This window comes from Protopterus annectens, chromosome 4.part0 (genome assembly GCF_019279795.1).
Source record: "Protopterus annectens isolate FY-2018-M chromosome 4.part0, PAN1.0, whole genome shotgun sequence".
NCBI classification, from domain to species: Eukaryota; Metazoa; Chordata; order Ceratodontiformes; family Protopteridae; genus Protopterus; species Protopterus annectens.
Window position 1 is genome coordinate 888,972,476 of NC_056733.1, and position 22,189 is coordinate 888,994,664.

At 40.4% G+C, this 22,189-nt stretch overlaps 1 protein-coding gene across 1 annotated transcript in view; it reads right to left on the minus strand.

Annotated features, from left to right (window-relative positions):
• Positions 1 to 913: 913 nt before the first annotated feature.
• The window catches only part of LOC122800363 (mediator of RNA polymerase II transcription subunit 15-like), an 886,273-nt gene continuing 864,997 nt past the window's right edge, over positions 914 to 22,189 (minus strand). Inside the window, exon 11 of the mRNA XM_044069812.1 lies at positions 914 to 1,236. Within this exon, the coding sequence (XP_043925747.1) occupies positions 914 to 1,236 (323 nt within the window). The remainder of the gene's footprint in view (positions 1,237 to 22,189) is intronic.

The following is a 22,189-nucleotide window of genomic DNA, read 5'->3' on the forward strand; positions in this document are numbered from 1 at the left end:
AGTAGTTAAAAATATTAACATCTCCTTGTACATTTATTATCACTGTATATGTTTTTGACACCTCACCTTCATTATTTGCTTCAGTGTTATGTCCATTAAAGTTTACTATCTCCTAGGTTGTCACAGACTATTCCGGTTCCTCCTCTGATTCCTGTTTGTTTTGTTGGTGCAGTACCCTTGTCCTCTCTCCATAAAAAATTTTTGAGAAGAATATTAACCTGAACGTTGATTTTGGCCATTCATATTAGGGTTATTTTGATTTTTTAAACATTCACTGTGCCGTGAGCCATTATCCAGTTCTGCACTTGAACTGCTCACCACGTTAGCGTAATTGCTTCTACTACTGTTATCATTATCCATATCTGATATCAATCCCCTCCCTCCCATTCTCATCAGATCGAGTCAAGTTGTTCCACTGCTGTGAAGGGGGTGGCTTAGGATAAGCCACTCCTTTTAAATAATCTGCATTATCTCATATCTTTTTAAAGTAGTAGTTTTAAGTTATTGATATGTCCATTGATGCTAGCAAAAACACGCCCATATTCTAACTTGTAGTGCAGAAATTCAGTATCATTTTTTAAAAGGCTGTCCAACACATCAATTTCCTTATTCAATGTCTCCCCATAAGTTGGTAATGTTTAATGAATAGTTCGATAAGCTTCAACCCTTGCTTATCAAACAGTTTAATTAATTCTTGGTGGAATGGCGACTCACAAATTAGTCCCGTAAGGTAGTGCCAAGATCTAAGCCACTTAGGCACTTGCTGTCGGTGAAGGCACTCCCGAAAATAAACAATTTCTAACTGGAGCTTTTTTACTTTGAACGATTTATAGTCCAGAATTTTTAAATTATCCACTATGTTGTGTCTTTCGCTAGAAGAACTAGCGACAGTTCTATCATTGACTAAATTTGTTTACAGATCCAAGGGTTGTTGTAACCAATCTTTAAGCGTAGAAAACCCTTGGTTAACATTAGCATTAATTCCACCAGTGTTATCATTAATATTCATAACACGAGTGCTTCTATTAGAATTTATATGCAAGCTATTCAAGTTTTGGATATTATTCACATTGCTGTTATCATTCACGTTGCTTAAATGAGGTGGAGTATGTATGTTCTCTGTGTTCCCATTTGGGACTACATCAGAGCTCTTACTTCCAACATTCCTAGTTCCAGTGCTGCTAACCATAGCAGCCAGGTCATCCACTTTCCATGTTAGTGTATTAACTAATGTAGCTAATTGCATAATATCCACATTATTCACCGCTGTATCCTCATCGCAGGAAAATAACAAAGGTGTATTAAAGCCAATCTCTATGCTAGCGGGTTTCTCCCTACTCTATTTCTTTTTCTTTTCTCTCCAACCCTCCCAGCTTTCTTACCTTCTAACCCTGCTTTAAGACTAAAGGACCATCCCTGAGTGGCGAATAAGGACAACAGGCAAACAATTCCAGCCTCTCCAATAAGAAGTAAAAGCTACATGCTGTCCTATACCAGAGCCCTGTACCTTGGGAACAATAAAGTACGTGTTTCCCCCACCAAGTAGTAAAGCTGATACTTTCTCCAAACTTTTTTTTCCCCAATATGTATTAAAAGTCTGCTACCTAGCCAGGTTACCCAGCAGCCATACCCCTCCTTAGCCATGCATAACTCGTTCTTTTGGCCTTGCTTACCCACCTATAACTGTAAAGTGCCCCTTCCTCTCCCTCTTTAAGAGCTATCTCTGATCTCAGTCTCTCCCTCACCCCATCATAGCTCCTACACACTTCTTTTTTCCTTCCAGGGTAGCTCCCTCTACTAGTTCTGCTTTATACTTTCACCCTTCACTTACTTGTCTCCCTGCTATATTTCCCAAGTACAGCTCTGTTGTACTAGACTGCCTATATACATCATAGTCTACTTGCTGCAATCCTCTACTTTCTGCCCTTTGCTACCCCTCTTCTTCATCACTTCAGATTATCTCATCCCACACTCACCCTTACTTACCAGTAAGGTGAATTGCAGTAGCCTGCTGCTCACTGATTGTTCTCTCTCCTCCTTACCTGTCTGAACCCGCTCCATTCGCCCTGCGGGCTCACTCCGCTCCCGTACCCTGCCCCCAAATCTCACACGCCCCCCAGCACTCCTACATTTATTCCTCCATCGCTCCTCCCACTTATTCCAATTATCCGATATCTCTTCTTCCCGCCTTACAACTGCTCTTAATCCACCCACTCTAATTTACCTAACTTCAGCCTCTCCTATTTCACTCCTCCTACCCAATCTCCTCCCTCTCCTCTCATACATCTCCTCTATCACCTCTCTCTCAATATTCCTATTCCCCACATCCCTTACTACTATATTCCTGCCTCCTTCATATAACTCCAGACAAACCACTTCTCTCTCCAATTTCATTCTTCATCTTCAAACATACTCTCTACTTCAACTGACATTCCTATCTCTCCTCCCCCTTTGCATAATCATGGTTTCCTCAATCCTCCATCAACTCATAGTCCCTTGCTTCCTCCTTCTCTTTCTGATTCCTTCATGCTATATCAGCTCATACCCTTCCTTTGCTTATCCAATTCCACCAACAAAAATAACATCCACTGAAAACTCCCTTCACCCTAACTCTTACTCTCACTTCCATTTTATCTCCTCTTATCTTATCCCGCCCAATCAACTCTACCTGTTCCACTATACAATCTTCTCCACTACTGCCAATACATTTATACACAAAATAACCTTACATCCAACTAAACTCTTAATCTGTAAACCTAAATCTCTTAAATCCTTTCTATTTAACAACATATTCTTAGCTGGAGATATCCACCCCAACCCTGGCCCCATTCTTTCCGCTAACAATAATTATCCAACCCCATCCTCTCCCCTCCCAAACACATTGAAAATCTTCACCATGAACTCCCAAAGTCTTAATAACAAAGTCCACCTTTTCCAGGCTTGGTTAACCCATAACCAACCAGATATCTTAGCAATTTCCAAGACTTGGCTTAACCCCCATATCTCTGATTCAGAGATACTTCCCCCTGGATACCATATTATTAGAAATGACCAACCTATAAAAAAAGGTGGTGGCTCTGCCATAGTTTACTCTAAATCACAAACTGTAATTCCCCTCCAAATTCCAGTTCCTCAATTCAAAAATACTGAACTTACAGCTGGACTACTGAAACTAAATAGACACAAAAATATCTGTATTATTGCCCTATATATCTCCCCTGGGAACAATATCCCTATCCTAGAAGACATTCTCCAATGGGCATCTACTGAAGTTAACTATGAAACATACATCTTAGGTGATGTAAATACTGACTGGAACAAAATTAACTCTCTCTCTCCTTCCCAAGCCATCAACCTATACAACTTCACTCAAACAATACACCATATAACCCGACCCAACAAAACTAACCCCCCAGGATCCTCTATTGACTGGATCCTAGTCTCCAATCCAAATAAAATCACCAATTCTGGAACAATTCCAAACACTATTAGTGACCACCTCTCAGCCTTTATTCATCGCGCTACTAACTCTGCTCCTCACCAACACCAATACATCCCAACTGGTAATCTTAGTAACTTTAACCCTACAGCCTTCTCAAACCTATTCAAACAAATGAACTGGCAAGACCTTAAAACTCTCCCTCTTGATGCTGCTATCAACCACTTCAACTCTGTTTTCTTAGATATGCTTAACTCTCTTGCCCCTATCAGAAATAAAAGGGTAAAACTAAATACTGCTCCTTGGTTATCTAAACATACTAAACAAATTATGCATCAAAGGGACAAACTATGGAAGCTGTTCCAAAACAATAAACTGCCCAACACCTAGCTCCAATATAAGCAACTACATAACCAAGTAAAACAAATTACCAAGGACAAAAAATCCTATTACACCAACCTCCAGTCTAATAATAACAACAACCCTAAGAAATTCTGGAATTCAATAAACTCTCTCCTTAATCCCGGCTCCAAAAATAATCCCTGCCCTGACCCAAGTAAATCCGACCTAGAACTATGCTCAGAATTTAACTCTTTCTTCATACAAACAATATCTAACCTAACCAAGACCTTCCCTAGCAATAAACCATCTGTTCCCCTATCTTCCCCCTCCAATTCCTCCAATAACCCTCCACTCAGGTTCAAGCTCAAACCTGTCTCAACTAACTTTATAAAAAGACTTCTGTCTAAACTTAAACCCTGCTCTAATGCCCCTGACAATATTCCCTCTACTTTCCTAAAATGTGCCGCAGATGGTATAGCACTCCCAATCCGCATCATTATTAATAGATCTATTAATGGATCTTACGTCCCCAAACTATGGCATTCAGCTTACATCCTTCCTCTTCACAAAGGAGGCAAGAACACCAGCATCACAAATTTTCACCCTATTGCTCTACTCTCACCAATCTCTAAAATCTGAGAAAAGTGTATCCACTTCCATCTTATGCCTTTTCTAACCCAAACCATCTTCTTACACCAACTCAACATGGCTTCCGCTCTGGCCATAGTACTACTACTGCTCTACTTTCCTTCTTAGAAACTATCAATCAAGCCCGAAATTCAGGTCACCTGGTCTCTACTGTTTTGCTTGATCTCTCTAAAGCTTTCGATACTGTTTCCCATAAACATCTTCTCCTTCATCTATCAAACCTGCATCGCTCATCTAACTCTCTATCCTGGTTCTCTAGCTACTTATCAGATAGGTCTCAGGAAGTCAAATGGAAAAACTCCATCTCCTCCTTCCTACCTACACCAACAGGTGTACCACAGGGATCCATCTTTGGACCCATGCTTTTTAATATTTTTATTAATAACTTTCACACTGCTATCCCCGATACCAAAATTATTCAATACGCAGATGATTCAACCTTAGTCTGCTCTGCCTCAAACATCTCTGAACTGCTTCTCAAAACCTAAGCTGCCTTCTCATCCACTGAAAACTTGATGTGCCAAAACCACCTCTCCCTTAACGCTAACAAATCCAAAATTCTCCTCTTCTCCCCTAGAAAGTCTTACTCCTATGACAAAGACACTTTCAAAGTCCTTAGTAACTCCAACTCCACTATTGAAGTGGTTCCCTCTGTCAAACTTCTCGGTGCTATAGTCGATGAATTCCTAAAGTTCAACATACACATTCAACAAAATATTAAGAAAACCCACTAAAAACTAGACATGCTATATAGGAATAATCGCTTTCTCTCTCACTCCACCAGGCACACTTTGGCCACTACCTACCTTTTGCCCTCATTACTATATGGAGCTCCTCTCCTAACCAACTTGTCATCCTCTATCACCTCCAAACTAGAAAGCTGCTACAATAAAATCTCTATATTTGCCTCCAACTGTACAAATTCCACCAATCATTGCCTTTCCCTTCAATCCCTAAATTGGCTAGAACTACCAAACTAACTAAACTATCTGCAGCTCACCACAGCGCACAAACTTATATTTCAGCCATCTAACTGTCCTGCCCTAGCTAACATCCTTCCACCCTACATCCTCAATAGAACTCTCAGATCCAAACATCAAAACCTGATTGCTATCAATAAACCTAAAAGTCCAGCTGGCCAACTTCTCTTCTCCTTCACTATTGGCAAGACTTGGAACTTTCTCCCTTCCTCTTCAAACTCTGAAAATTTCAAAACTCAGCTTTTCAAATATCTGTCCACTAAGTGGAAATGCTTCTGTCTTCACCCTACCTAAAACTATACAAGAATACACCGATATCCTACCTAGAATGTAAAAAGGTGAGGCAGTGCATATAGTCTACCCCACCTAAAAATTATCCAAGAACACATTGATATCCCACTTGGAATGTACCCTTGCTCTCAAAATGTCCTACAATTACTTATCCTTGAACCCCCTTGTGTAAATACTGTAAACAGATTTTCTTAACTCTCTTCTCTATGTGCTTATATAATGCATTTTCTCAAATTACTCTATAAGAATAGCTTTATAAATGTATAGCCTTTTTAGAATGTGCTTATGTGCTTATATAATGCATTTTCTCAAATTACTCTATAAGAACAGCTTTATAATTGTATAACCTTTTTAGAATAACCTTAGTGAAGTTGTATTTGATTATTTTGTAATAATGAATGTTCCTATTGTACAAACTGGTCACCTCAATGTATCACTTATATTTTTTTCATATTTTGTAGTTCATATTTGTATTTTTGGAGCTTTTCTACCTGGGCCTCCACTGAAAACGGGTCCCCAGGGCCCAGTGGACCTCCCCGGTAATCAAACTGGAAATAAAATAAATAAATAATAAACAGACCCAACAACATACGGAAACAGACTGATAAAATCACAAAACACTTCCAAAAATAAAAGTAAAAAGGAATGGCAAATGAGACAGCAAAAATACTGTTTAATCCAATACCGTTAACGCTTTCATCTTAGTTCAATATAGTGTTCATGGTCATGGGTCTAACACTTGGGACTGCTGTTGCAGCTCAAATGGTATAGTGGTACATTCCTCTGACTATAGTGGTCTCAATTCTTCTGGTCAACTCCTATGCTTTTCCCTGCCTCTCGAGCATTTTCCTTTGGAACATTGTAAAAGGTTTCAAGACAATGTCTCTCTGTGTGATTTATTACCAGAAGAATGAGAAGCAGAGTCCCCTTCTGTTTGATTGTTTATCTTTTGTTGAACAAACTTTTGCATTTTCTCCTTCACCTGTTCTGCATCAAAGAATGATTTTCATCCACCAAGAAACAAAATATTTTGAAGACAGCTGAATACAGCAGCTTGAATCTCACACTTGCCTCTCAACATTCCCTAGTCACTGGCATACATTTCTCTTCTACCTGCTGTACAGTGAATAATCATTTCTCACCAACACTCTACTATCGCCAGCTTTTAATACTTTGTCTTTTTCCACAGTTTTTGTCACAATCAACTTTATCTGTTGGAAGATTTGCATCTTTACTAATACATGTCTTAGCTGCTTTCTCATGGCCAGGTTTGAAGCATAAACACAGTGTGCCCTTCCAGTTAATAGTTCCTGTTGTGGAATCCCAGTCCAGTTGCTTATTTAAGCCTTCATAACATTAATACAGTGTGTTCCTTCTAGTTTGGTACAGCATAAAATCTCAGATTTTCCCTATGTGCTCTGTCCTCTAATTCTACCATTGTTTGAAACATCTCTTCTTGAGCAGTCTTACTCAGCCAGCCTTTTTCTTCATTTCATCCTCTGATTTTTGCAGTTTTATCAGCTCATCTGAGTATTTGTTTAATGCCTCTTCCATTTTTTCTAGTCTTTTGTTTAAGCCGATATATTCCTTCAGGGTTTCATTTATTTTAGTCAGCTCTGAGAACATTCAACTTATTTTTTCCTCTAGATTACTGGAAGGCATGTCTTGCACCAATGTTGGAGCTTGAACTGCTTTTTGCTGAAGAGCTGTAAGATTATTTCCAATCATTGTTTTCTCTTCATCTTTTCGAGTTGATTTTCTTTCATGCTCTCTTAATTTCTTTGCAGACATCCAGGCAGTGCACTTTTACTAGTCAGTAACTGAATTATACTCAGACTGACAGTATCACTGGCTTCACTTTCTCAGTTTCTGTTTTCACAATGGGAGAGCTGAAGTCAGGCTGTTTGCAGATCAGTGTGCAGCCATCTTGGAAGTCCCCTGCACCCTATACTTTTTGATATCATTCAAAGCTCTTTGCTTTCTGCCCACACCTGCAGTGCCATTTTCATTTCATGCTGCAATTGATAAGGCAGTCATTCTGATCAGAAGGTATTAATTTCACTGATTCTATGTCACAACCATTTGAGAATATATGTTTCCAACTTGCAGCTTACATGTACACACTAATGTTTGGCAGGCTGATCTTTTATGCATTTGTGGTTTTCTCATCTATGTTTGAACCCACGTCATATTTCCCAGACTTTTCAATTCAGTAAAAACACTTAAGAAAAAAAACTTTTAACTCACAGAAAATCCACAAAGCCCTATGCATTTTCCAAAAAGTGAAGTTTTCCCTCTGTGTAGGGATAGTTGTCCCAAAATGGCAGCTCCGCCCACAGGATTTACCATTTCTAAAGTTAGGTTTAATCATGCTAGAAGAACATGTTAGAGTTTGTGTTCCATCTTGCACAAATGCCAACCATTTTTCCCCATCTCATTTCCCTCCCAGCAGTAAAAAATCACCCCACACTAATACCTCTCTCTCTATTTTGTTTATCACAATACCTTGGTTCCTTTGTCAGTCTACTTTAGTAAATTCCATCACCCTCTTGCCTACTTAATGTACCCCTACTTGCAGTCATTTCTATCGGCAAAATCTCCTTTCCCCATTCCCATACTTTTTCAACCTTATGAATATAATGTTCTATATAAGGATATGCATCCAAAATCCTACTCTCTCCTTATTTCTTGAATACTTCCATGCCCCACTTCATCGTCCCTTTAAAAAAACAGTTGTTCTTGAGTATGTTTACCTTTATCAATACCAAATCTAAGCTGCTACTGTACATTTCTGCAACGGAGCAGATACTTATGAAAGAAGATGGGTAGGTTGATGGACTGATTTACACTCATTTCCATGGCCACTTTAGGTATGAAAGAGTGATTAGCTCTGAAACTCTGTCCTTGTGAAAGACCAAATAGGGCAGTTTAATTGAATGACCAGGAAGCATTGAGATTTTTCTTGTGGAAATAATTGCTACTAGAAATAGCATTTTCCAGGTCAGGTATTTTAAGTCTGCTAAAAGCTGGTTGAAATGGAAGTAACCAATGTTTTTCACCATGAAATACAAATTGCAAAGTGGTACAATATCCTATGTGAGAGGTCAAACCAGTAAAGTAATTTTCAAAAAGCTCTTGCAAACCTTCAGTGATGCAAATGAGGAAGGTTCTTTTCCTGAATGGAAACTGGAAACGGTCATTAGATGGACTTAGATAGAAGACTAAGTAAGTGTAGAATCAAAAGTCTCAGAATGATAGTGTAAAAGTGAAGGAACAGAAGCAGATAATGGGATCCAGGCCTGCTCCTGTCACTCACATTGAGAAGTGAGTCCACTTGTCCTTGTACAACACGTGAGTTGATGGCTTTTCTGAATAAGTGAGATTTTTTTTGAGCTTGACTGAATAAAGAAAGATTACTAGCAATTGGTGGAACTGGAGAAGCAAAGCTATGAGTTTGAAGAACTGAGTGCCTTGGTGAGGTCTACAAAAGGGTTTTATTGGGATACAGTTCTAAAGGCTTTTGTGGGGGGAAACTATGTCTGTCAGGACCAACAGCGGACTAGAAAGAGGATTTGGGCATCATGTAGTCTGACTTTCTTGATGAACTTTACTATCACAGGAACTGGGCAATTGTAGAAGTCCAAGTGGCCATTTGGAGACCAGCAGTGCACCTTTGAGTTGACCTCCCAGAAAATGAATCAGAGACAGGAAATTGGTACATGGAATAGTCTGCAATCCACTGAAATGCTGATGAACCATTCATGGGTATCAACCGACAGATACTCTGTCTACAAGAGAACTGGACTCCCCTAGAATGTGACTGACCACCAGGAAATGGGATTAGATGACCTATTGTCAGACTGTCACAGCTTCTTCAGATAAAGGGCAAGTTACCTCTTCCTTTTTGATGTACTGCACCACAACTATCTTATGGGTGTAAACTACAGTCAAACCTAGGAGGAGCCCTAAAAGGTATATAATTTGAAAATGGACCACCTACATTTTTAGAATGCTATTGTGGAGGTGGGCTTCTTAAAAAAAGACAACCCACATGTCTAGAACCCTGATGCTGAATTAGGTCTCTTAAAAAGATCAGATTCTCTTAACCATTTGTCTGCTGTGTAGTACTTACCTACCAAAGGGCAGATGCACAAATGCTGACTGTCTGTGAAGTTAGAAACTGGAAGGCATTTCTACATGTCAGATGATCTGGAAATGTCCACCACAATAGATGTTATCTGTAGGTTATGGAAATATACTGACTGGAAAGGATGCAGATTCTGAGATCTAAGACCACTGCATCCAAACGAGTTACTGCAAGATTTTCATGTGGAACCTGGTACAGAGTAGCACTGACATGGCTGCAGTCATAAATGCCCAGAACTGATGTAAAACTGGGTACAGACAGAATTGACTCTAGAATCCTGAATAGTGTGGTGGCCTGGATAACCTTTTTCAACAAGTACACTGTCTATATTATATTTAAATATTATTTTTAATTGTAAGACATGAACTGCAGTTCTTCTGAGATACTTTGTAAAAGAAAGGAGCTTAGTTAAGTCCTGAAAGAAATTTTGATCCCCAGGAGAAGGACAAGCAATTATTGACTGGCTGTTTTAAATTACGGTGACCTGCATGACTCTGTATTCCACTTGGCTGGGCTTCACAAAGCTGTGTAAAATGTCTCCTGCTGTGATAATATATACCAGAGTTGGCTAAACTGCTGATCTGCTGACCACTAGAACAGTGGCTTAATTATTTATTGACTGTTTCGCTTAACTATTTATTTAATTTAATTATGACAAACTATTTATTTAACTATATTTTTTATAATCGCTGCTGTTGAAGAGTTCAGTCTACTTTCTACACCTGTATACCAATTTAGTTTATCAAAGAAAGAAAGAAAGAAACTTTAGGTTGGGCGGGTGGCCTAATACTTAAGGTGTTTGCCTAACAAACACAAGGTGCAGGGTTTGAGTCTTACAAGGGATAATTGGCTAGGCTTAAAATGGCTCGCAAGGGCAGTTAGCTTAGTACTAATTTATGAACCTATAGGCTCGCTCCCAGAATGATGGTTTACATTACTGGTGATTCACTCCATAAAGGTTGCCCTACTACTAATCCCAGAAACTTTAGGCCCATCAGTGTGACAAGTCTTATTTGTAAGGCCATGGAACACATTATAATAGACATGATTAACATTTTCATTAAATATTTCAGGCCAGACCCACAGCAGTATGGTTTTGTAACATGTAGATCCTGTCTAATGAACTTGGTTAACTTTCTTTAGAAGGCAATGCAAGATGCTGACAGTGGTCACACTGTACTCACACCATATTTGGTCATGGCATCTAACGCTATTCCCAATATTAGCATAATTAATACACTAATTGTATTGCAAATAGGTCCTTATGTGGTAAGGTGGGTAGCAAATTAGCTAAAACACAGAGCCCACATGGTACAGGTGGCAGGGACAGCACCGGAGACCAGTGGTGTCCTGCAGGGTTCAGTACCAGGATTCCTGTTATTTGGTATTTACTTCTCTGACCTACAGACTAAAAAACAAGACCCATGGCTAACCCCCATACAGCATTGACAATATTCCACTTCAAAATAAAAATGCAGTTAGAGATGAGCTGATAATTCCATATCCTTTGATCACCATGTAGCAACAACTGTTAGGAAAACTGACTGCGAAGGGAATATCATCCAGATCAAAATAGGTTATAACCTTTGTATTCAGCATTGATCAGACCAGTTTATCCCTTTGGGATGTACCTCACCAGACAGATCAAACAGCTGGGAAGACCCCAGAGGTTTCTAACAAAGTGGATCACAGGCTTAAAATCCCTAAGCTACCAGAAAGGTTGAGAAGCACTAACCCTATGCCTTGCTTTTAGAAAAATTAGGGACCCAGTAGTTCAGGATCTCTTGTACCTTCATAAATCAAACTGTCCCATAAATACCAAAACAAGAGATCTAAACCTGCTTCACCAGATCAATAAAACAAGGAAGAGAAACAGACTCCTTACTTAGCATCCCCCTCACATCTAAAATATACTCCCCCTGCACATAAAGCTGTGTGATGCACTATCTTCCTACAAACAGGACCTGGATAACTGGATGGGTATTCATAAATTCATCCTGGGCATGGATGGCATAGCCCACCTTGAGAAGGGAGGTAAAGTCTAGGGTGGGAGCTGGCAAGGTATAAAGGTTGCAAGACTCAGTAACCTTGAACTTCCTATGATTAAGCAAGTGCACTGTTTATATTGTATTTAACTAATTTCCTTCTGTGCTATTTTGTGACAAAAGGAAAGTGGCTGTGTTCAGGTTTAGAGTCTGAGCCACAGGAGCATAGGTTTTTACTGATTGGCTGTTTTGCATACCCTGTTTGTTTTATATTGCTGTGACCAGTACACCTCTGCACTCTATTTGGCTGGGCTTCACAGAGATGAGCAACAGTTCTCCTGCTGTGATTACTTAGTACCAGACTTGATTAAACTGACAACCCTTTGACCATTAGAGAAGTTATTTATTTATTTACTGTTCTATTTAACAAAACTTATTTAATTTAATTCTAGCTTAAACTGCTGATTTGGCTATTTTTATAAGTGATGTTACTGAAGTGTTCAATCTACTGACTACCTCCTCATACCCAATTAATTTGTGTGAGAGAAAGAAAGTTGACTGTATGTCATTTTTAAGTTAGTGCACTATTTTACTGCATCTAATTGCAAGAGATAACTGCTGTTCTTCTGTGTTGCTTCATTAGAGAAAGGAGCATAACTGCATCCTGTTGGAAACTCTGATTCCTGGGAGAAGTGCAGTTTGTTACTAACTGCTTTGTATTTCTTGCTTGAGTTACATTTCTGTGACCCACACACCTCTGTGCAAAATTTGGCTTGTCTTCACAGACCTACACAATGAGCAGTGGTTGGGTGCAGTGCATGTCACAGATACAAGTCATTGCATCTAAACTGAGACTATAGCTTTTAGTGTCTCCAGTTTATTTCCTGCCTACAAACAGTACCTGTAATCCTGACTTGGTGCTGCACAGAGGTTGAACCAGTGCCTTAACGCTGCTAAGGGATAAAGCGATGTGCTTTGCTGCAACCTTCACCTCTCTGCTAAGCTAAAGACTGTGCTGCTGCCTCAAGTACCACCTTGGCCCACTCCTCTTATTATTGCAACCTCTCTCACACATATCTAGGGCCTTGCTGATACAGGAAGGGGCAAGACAGCAACTTACGTGTGTCCATCTGCCTTCTATATTCTGCAAATCCCTTTACTAGGTACGAAGTATCCTATTTCAGTTAAATTCCCTAGTCACAACCTAAAACACAACACACACCATTAAGTCACTTTAGTCCACAGTCATGGGTCTGCACACCACTTCCCCACACTCAGGTGCTAGACTATTAACACCAGGTACATTGAGGCAGTGCTGTACCTACCAATGGACACTTACTTTTACCTCCAGAACAGTTCATACATGAGAGGTGCAAATGCCTACTTTAAGTTGAAGGCTAGTATCTCATGCAGACATACACATAGCACCATGGCAGCTGTCAGTGCCCACATAGTATCAGAGGATCATAGGAGATTACTAGGCTATCAATCTGGAGATCATTTTAAGCCTAGCCGTTTCATCCCAATGTAATACCATAGAAATGCTAGCCAATACCCAAGTCTGCATTTAGTGATGACTGCCCATGTCCAGGAGGGTTGTGGGCACTATCCCTGGTAAGAATTTACAGTGCCCTTTCCACTTTTCCAGGTTCCTCTTGAATAGTGTCATAGAGGTGCTCTGTTTCACATGAATTGGTAGCCTTTTCCAAAGACGCAGTAGTTGCTGGGAGATAAATCTGTCCCTCAAGCATGTCCTATTTAAGTCACAGGACATATTTAGATCCCTGGAATGAGTAGCCCTAGTCCCGTTTGATTTACGAATATGCAGCAAGTTCATTAGGTTTGAGTCTTGGATTGCTCTGTAGGCCACACATGATCCACTTTCCACCAGCAAGTCACTCACCTAAGAATAAGTCCTTTTATACTGAAGTACTCAAGAAGTAAATTCTCAAGCCTCAAAGGTCTAGTCTCAAACTCATCAGCATATGTAACCTCTAATACTATACATCTATCACTACTTATCAAAACCCAGTTCAGAAGACTCATCATACCAGGCTACCTGAGCCCTTAAGGCATTATGGGTCTGACAATACAGAAGGGAATGTCCTAGTCATAGGTGACTCCATAGTGAGACATCACCTTCTGAGAGTTCTCTATATTAAATTTACCTCAACAATATGATGTCCTGAGGAGCTTGAAGTGTCCACCTTAAGGACTCTACAGCCATCACTGTTGCATTCAAGGAAGGGTTATATTCTCTCCTCAATATCTGCATTGGGATGTCAGTAAAGATCTATAACAAATGCAGTGCAAAGACTAGGAATAAACTACTTTGGTGGAACCTCAGCATAAATAAAATAACAGAAAAAAATCCCCTCTTTTGGTAACAAACTAAAAAACCCACACATCAAAATTAAATGCAAAAAAAAAAGTTAAACAAAGAGCTTAGAAACCAAACCAAATCTTCCAAGCCCTACAAACATCTGCCACTGCTCTGGGTTGGTACATAATGGCTTCACCTATTCTGCCCTGAAGACGTAGCTGACCGATTAGTAATATATTTAATTCAAAACTTCTGCCCTCTTATCCTCACATAGCCTACGGGTCTATGGCATTTCATCGAATCAAAAAGTAGCGAACACCTCTTCTTAAAACATCTATTTAGTGAAGCTACTGATTGTTGGAGATTTCAGCAAAATTTTTTCCAGGGCAAGGAAATGGTTGGCTGCCATCGGGAATTTGCCCTTTTCCCCACTGTAGTAGTATATTTAGTTAAGGTGAGTGTGGGGGGAGCAGACCCCCACTAGGGTAGGTGTTAAGTTTTATTTGGTTCTTGGTTTCTAGAATGGCCTACCGTTGGTTTGCTGATTCAAAGGGAGAATGAATTAAGGCCTGCAGCACCAAATTTAAATACCATGGTGGAGTAGGATCTTTATATGGTGATCTCAATAGGAGGGTGCCTCTCAAAAAGGCTTTACAAAGCTTAGATGTAGCCAAAAAAGAATTCTCAAATCCAGTATGAAAATTAGAAATTGTTGCTAAATGAACTCAGATTGTTGAGCAGGTAGCTCCCTCATTAAAAACTGTTGCCAAAAATTCGAGAACACTTTGTACAGGGGCTGAAAAAGGATCAGTGTGTTTCTGCTGTTCCCAAAAAATAAACCTTTTCCATTTACTTCTGTAACGTTTTCTTGTAGAGGCCTTATGGGAAGACAAAATTATCTTGCTGACAAGGGAAGGGAGCATCGGTTGTATGGCTATTAAAACAACTGGACAAACCACGCTGTTAGCTTGAGGTTTGAGACATCTGGCTGAATCATGCCTGTCAGGTGAGACATGAGGTCTGAAATTGGATCCAGAATCTATGGTGGGTAAAGCAGATGAGGCCAAAGGAAGGGGAACAAAATCTGTCAAGGCCAGTAAGGTACAATGAGAATTACTTTGCTCTTCAGCTGGGCAGCTTTCTGTAGGAATTTGGGAATTAGGGGAGTTAAGAGGTAGGCATAGAGCAGACTGGGGGCCAATCATGGAGTAGAGTGTCCCTTGATGATTCCCTCGGTGAAGATGATGTACTTGTTGTTTAAGGGGGATGCAAAAAGATCTCAGCAAGGTTGGCCCCATTGATGGAAAATCATATTTGCCCCTGTCCTGTTGAGGGACTACTCATGATGTAGAAGAATGGACCTGCTCAGTTTGTCTGCTATCACATTGAGCTTCATCAGAATAAGCATTGCTATCAGAAAGCGGCTAGAGGAAATCGCCCATTGCCACAGTCTGAGGGATTCTCAACACAAGAGATAAGACCTGATTCCCCCTTGTTTGTTGATTTACCAAACTACTGACATGTCTATTTGGATTCCAATTGTCCCAAAAGGGAGAGAGTCTTGGAATGCCTGCATGTTTTCATCTTTGGGGGACCAAATGCCTTGGACTGTCTTTCCCAGGAAGTGTTCCCCCCAGCCAATCTGGGAAATGTCTGTAGTCACTATAGCCTTGGGCTGAGGGAGGATGAAATGATGCCTTCTAGAACCAGATCTGATCGACTCCACCAACAAAGATATCTCTTGCATGCCTGAGCAATTCTTATTTTTGCTGACATATGATGATAAAGAATTGAGCACCATGTCACTAACATCTAGTGAAGAATTCTCATGTGAAACTTTCCTAAAGAAACTAGAATTATGGCTACTGACATTGACGCTAAGGCTTGTAGAATCAAATGAGCTGAAATTAAATTTTGGTACTGAAAATTATTTTCCTGACCTGATGATCTGCACTCTTGAAAGAGGAAGAGAAGCTGTCACTGATGTAGTGTTGAATATCACTGCCATGAATTCCAGTATTATGAGTTGGTTGTAACTGAGACTTGTTGTAGTTTATGGTTATTCTTATTTGAGAACAAGTCCAGAGTACCTGATTCCTTGTATTTATTAGTAGATGCTTGATTGGGGAGGTAATGAGCCAGTTGTCTAAGTATGGAACACTCAGAAAGCCTGTAGTGTCGAGTGAGCTGCTACCACTGCCATGCATTTGGTAATCACCCTGGGGGCTGTGGTGAGGCCAAAGGGCAGTGCTATGAACTGATAGTTACTGGCTTCCAGCCAAAAGTGTAAATACTTTCTGGATTGTCTGCTCATTTTTATGTGATATCGAACACATCCAGTTGTTCTCGCCCATAAAAGGCAAAATGGACTGAACCATGACCATCCAAAACTTCATATGTCAAACTGACTTGTTTAAGTCACTGAGATCCAAAATTGGTCTCCAGTCCCCGTTTTGTTTGGCACTAAAAACAATCTTGAGTAAGTTCTGGATTCTATCTGGTCTGGTGGGACCTCTTAGATGGCTCTTTTTTTCTAGTAACTTCTGTATTTCTAGTGCTGCTGCTTTCCTTGGCTTGGTGTAACATTAAGAAATGTGCATACAGATGGAGATGGAAAGGAAAAAGGAATTATATAATCTCTGGAAATAATCCTCTGCTCCCACGTAGCTTTTGTGATGTCTAACCCTGCTGTCTGGGGCAGGGATAAATAACCCTGATTGCCTCCAGAGGGAGACAATCAGGAGTGCTGATAGGGTCTATTGGAGAAAGAATCTCTGGACCTTTGGTTCTGCGGGCCTCCTCTGCCACATGGGCATCATTGTCCATTGGAGTCTCCTCTGTCCCTGGGGGAGCTATCTCCACATGGATCTTGGAAATGACCCTGGGACTTACTGAACAACATCTTTCATCCACCTCATTGATTTCTAGAAAAGAATGTTTGAGGGGTCGAAAAATGCACGCCCACTGCAGAGAGGGTCTTTCCATCTTTTTCGTACCTGGATAGTGTGTCCTTCATTTTTGGGCCAAACAATGAACAGATGTCAAAGGGTGCATTGATGAATAAGGACTTAAAGGGCTCTGCAAAATCACACAGGCACATTCAGGCATGCCTGCTGATGGAAATGCCTGAACCCACTGCCCTTGAGGCACCTTCAGCTGCATGTGAAATACGCCTCATGGACGAATTTGGAGTATATTGAAGGTTAGTCAACTGAGGCTGCAGAATATTGAGCCTCAGCAATAGTGGGCCCTGAAAGGGATTTTGAAAGTTCCTTGATGAAGTCCCTTTGCAGTCTCATGAAGTGTGCCAAGTAGTTCAGCGACATAAGGGCAAAAGTCACTGAAGCATGCACACACATCTTAAATCTGTTCAAAGTCCCAGACTCTCTGTTAGGGGGATGGACAGAAGAACTCTTTTCGGCTAGTTTCTTCTTGTGGCCACCGCCATGACCATAGCATCTATGGGCACCTCCTTACTCCAGAATTCCCTACCTACAGATGGAGCCAGAATCCGATCTGGCCTCTTGGGGACTGGCTCTACTGAGTCAGACTCCTTTCATGCCCACCTTGAGATCAAGCCAATGAGCTCATCGGTGGGTGGATTAACCCAGAAGGTAGGCAGGCCAGCTAAAGGCCTCCAGAAATACTGATTCCTCCGGGGAAGGGTTATTGAAAGACCAACCACCTCACTGCTTAAGGATCTCAAGGATGTCTCCGAATGAGACATCTTCAGGAGGTGATCTTGGGGACCCTTCTCCTTCATTGAAATCAGTATCCTCAGTGATTGACTCCTGAGGGGAGTCCAAGTGCCTCCTCTTGCACTTTCTCTTCCTAGGGACTGCCTCGATGGGCTCCAATATTGTTGATGTGTTTGACTCCCATTGGGTCCCCTAAAAGAGTTTACAACTGCTAGTTCTCCAGCCTCAAACAGCCAGCTACCTCTCACTCCTTACCTCCCCCCCTTTTTTTTCTGTACTCACTTCTCTTCCAGCTACTCTTTTACCTTATGTTTTTCCCCTTACCTCCTCATTTTCCTTCCTCGCTTTTATTCCCCTCCCACTATCCTTTCCACCTGAACTATAAAGCTACTACCTTGCTGCTACCTTGGCTCCTTCTGGCCCTATTCAGACTGTAAAGCTCATCACTGTCCTTTTTCTTAGTAACCTCCACTTTCTACCCTAACTGCCTATCTATCCGCCTTCTTATCTATTTCTGACTCCTTATCTGTAACCTGCTTTTTCCCTATCTCACCTCTCTCTGTCCTCCTGTCCTCCTGCTGTATGCTTTACACTACCTCTATATTATCTAACACTGTTTAACTTACTGGTGCTCTCTAGTCCTATCACTACCCTTTCCTGCTATACTACCTCCATCTCTGATTGTCTCCTTTCTCATCTCTTCTTCTGTGGTTTCTTCCCGCTCCGTTAAGCCCTCTTGCTCACTCCGCTCCCCTCCCTACCCCCAATTCCCACCCACCCCCAGGGGTCCCATTCTTATAGCTCCCCAGCCACACCCCCTATCACACCTATCCACTCCTTCCCCTGCATTTTCTTGCCCACCCCTTAACACACCCCTTATACTCTTACCTCTTCCTCTTTGTCTTCTCTACTACCTTTCCCACTAGTTCAGACTCTCTCCTCCTTTTCTATATATCTCTTTTCTCACTCCACTCTCCTTACCAGTCTTACCCCTCTCTATACACTTCAGTATACTGCAGTTCTCACCCAACCAATAGTATACTGTAGTTCTCCTCTACCTTCCTAGCTTACATACTTCCACCTATATTCTTACCTCCTATATCTTTCTCTCTGATTTCTCCTTTTCTTTATCTCTATACATAATGACTTCCTACTATCCAACACTTCTTACTCTATCAGTCCTACTCTTAACCTCCCTATTCTCTACTTACCAACTTACCTTCTTTGAAAACTCACTCACAATCCTGCCTAATTTCACAAAAAAAGAGACCTCAACCATATACACCTTCACACCCTACTCCAATGCTACAACCACCCCTAACTATCTTCTTCCTAAATTTCACAGACTATCTCACCTCACCTATATCCTACCCTCAGATAAAAAACCTAAACTTCTAACCTTTTTTAATAGTAACATAACAACCAAACTAGGAAATCCCACCTTACTAGATGGTGACATACACCCCAACCCAGGCCCAACTGACCCCTCACCTCAACTACACTCTTCTAATCTCACTAATAAATTCCTCATAGGGCACCTTAACATTCAAAGTTTAAACAATAAAATACCCCACCTTCGTGCCCTCCTTGACACCTATTCTTTTGACATTCTATGCCTCTCTGAAACCTGGCTAAAATCAGGCACTAAGGACTCTGAAATAATACCCCAAGGCTATAACATACTTAGACAAGACAGAACAAAACGTAAAGGTGGTGGGGTAGCAATCCTTTTTAAAAATCATCTTAACATCACTACTCTACCAACTTGTCCAAACCAGGATAGCAAAATAGAAGCCATCACAACTAAACTCCAACTAAATGCTAAAAAAGCCCTTTATATCATATGCATGTACCTACCTCCAGGCAACAATATTCCAATATTAGAAGACTTTCTTAGTTGGGTTTCGACCACCTACCCACAGGAAACTATAATCCTAGGTGACTTTAACATAGACTGGAACAATATTAATGCTGAAAATCCCTCCTCCCATATTAACCTTCACAGCTTCTCCCAAACAATCACCTCAACTACTAGATTCAATAAGCACAGTAAAAGAGAAAGCATATTAGACTTGATACTCACAAACAATGTTAACAAAATATTTAAAGTAGGTACCATGCCAGATGAAGTCAGTGATCACTTCCTAACTTATATCTCTAGAGAAAAGTCAGATTGTTTAAACACCCCAAATATTAGACAAATTCGCTGTACCAAGCATTTTAACAAAGACCTTTTTCTAGCTGAACTTAGCACTTGCAACTGGAATTCCCTAAAAACACTGCCTCTTGAGGATGCAGCTTTATTCTTTAATACTACTTTCTTATCCATTCTTAATAGACATGCTCCAGAGCGTTCCATTAGAATAAAATCAAAAACAGCCCCATGGCTTTCTAAAGAAACTAAGAAACTCATCCTCACTAGAAATAAAGTTTGGACCAAATGGAGAAGCCATAGAAATAACCCAGATTTTCTTCACTACCGCCAGCTTAAAAATCAGACTAAGAAATCAATAATCTCTGACAAAAAGAAATTCTACTGTGAATTTCAGCAAACTCATCTTAACAATTCCAGACAATTTTGGTTATCAGTAAATAGACTCCTCTCACCAGGTACAGCCAAAACTCCCTCCCCACTAAATGCCAACCCTGACACCCCTCTCCAAACTGCAAATACTTTTAATTCTTTTTTTTCCGAAACTATTCAATCCCTAGCTAGACAAATGAACACCAACAACTACCACCCCCCATACAACCCACCTAAATCTTCTCACAATTTCTCTCTAAAACCTATATCTACCTCTTACATCTACAGACTCATTCACAAACTGAAACCATGTACACCTTCATCTGATAAGCTCCCTTCGCTTTTCCTCCAAAAAGCAGCCAAAGAAATTGCATACCCAATATCCATACTCATAAACAGAACTATCCAGGAGGGTTCCATCCCAAACATCTGGAAAGTCTCCCATATTATTCCACTGCATAAAGGTGGTAATTCTATTGACTACTCCAACTTTAGACCAATTGCTCTCCTCTCAACCATAGCCAAAATTATGGAAAAATGTATTCACCAGCAACTAGTACAATATCTCTCTCTACACAACATTATAGCACACTGTCAGCATGGCTTTAGACCTCATCACAGCACCACCACCACCCTTCTTTCCTTTACAGATACTATCTACAAAAATCGCAACAATAATCTTCTCTCTTCTGCTCTCTTCATTGATCTCTCAAAAGCATTTGACATGGTCAACCACTCTCTCTTAACTAACATTTTTCAATCTCTTTCATTTGATAACCTAGCTATTAAATGGTTTACATCATATCTTAACAACAGACAACAAGCAGTCATATGGGAAAACCAAATCTCTACTCTTTTGCCAATTTCCATCGGAGTTCCTCAGGGCTCCATTCTTGGTCCTCTTCTCTTCTCCCTCTTCATCAATGATCTTCATTCTGCTATCCCACAAGCAACCTGCATTCAATATGCAGACGATTCAACCCTTATTTGTTCTGCTCCATCCCCTACTGAGCTAATCTCACTCACCCAAAATGTATTTAATACAGTTGAAACATGGTTCTCTAAACGATTCCTCCTACTTAATGCCAAAAAAACTAAACTTCTCCTCTTTACCCCCACAACTCGGACCCCCCCTTTAAACTTCTCCATCTCCTCAAACACTAACACCATCATCTCTCCCGATTCTACAACAAAACTGCTAGGAATAACCATAGACAATAATCTCTCCTTCGATCAACACATTAACAACACCATAAAATTAGTTAACAGAAAAATAGGATCCCTTTATCGAATTAAACCTTTTCTAACCCCAGCAACTAGAAACAAGATAGCTCAATCCCATCTCTTAGCCACTCTACTATATGCCTCCCCTATTTATACCAACCTTAAGAAATGCAATCTAACTAAATTAGCAACCTGCTACAACAATATAGCTCGCTTCGCAACTGGTAACCCCTTCAGAACCCATCATTGTCTTAACTTAAAACTTTTAGGCTGGCTTGAATTCCAAAACTACCTGCAAATCCCTCAACTCTCTATTGCCCATAGTATACTACACCAACCTGACAACACCCCTATTCTCTCTCAACTGATAATCCCTTATAACAATCTCAACTCTCTGCGCTCTTCTCACAAACTGATGGCCAAATCAATTAAGTCTAACAACTCTGCTGGTGACTGTCTCTTCACAAATACAGTAGGTAGAAATTGGAATCTTCTACCTAGTGATATAACTCTGACTACATCTTTGCCTCTTTTCAAACAGAAAATTAAACTGTACTTCCAAAACCACTGGCTCTGTTCCTGCAGTAC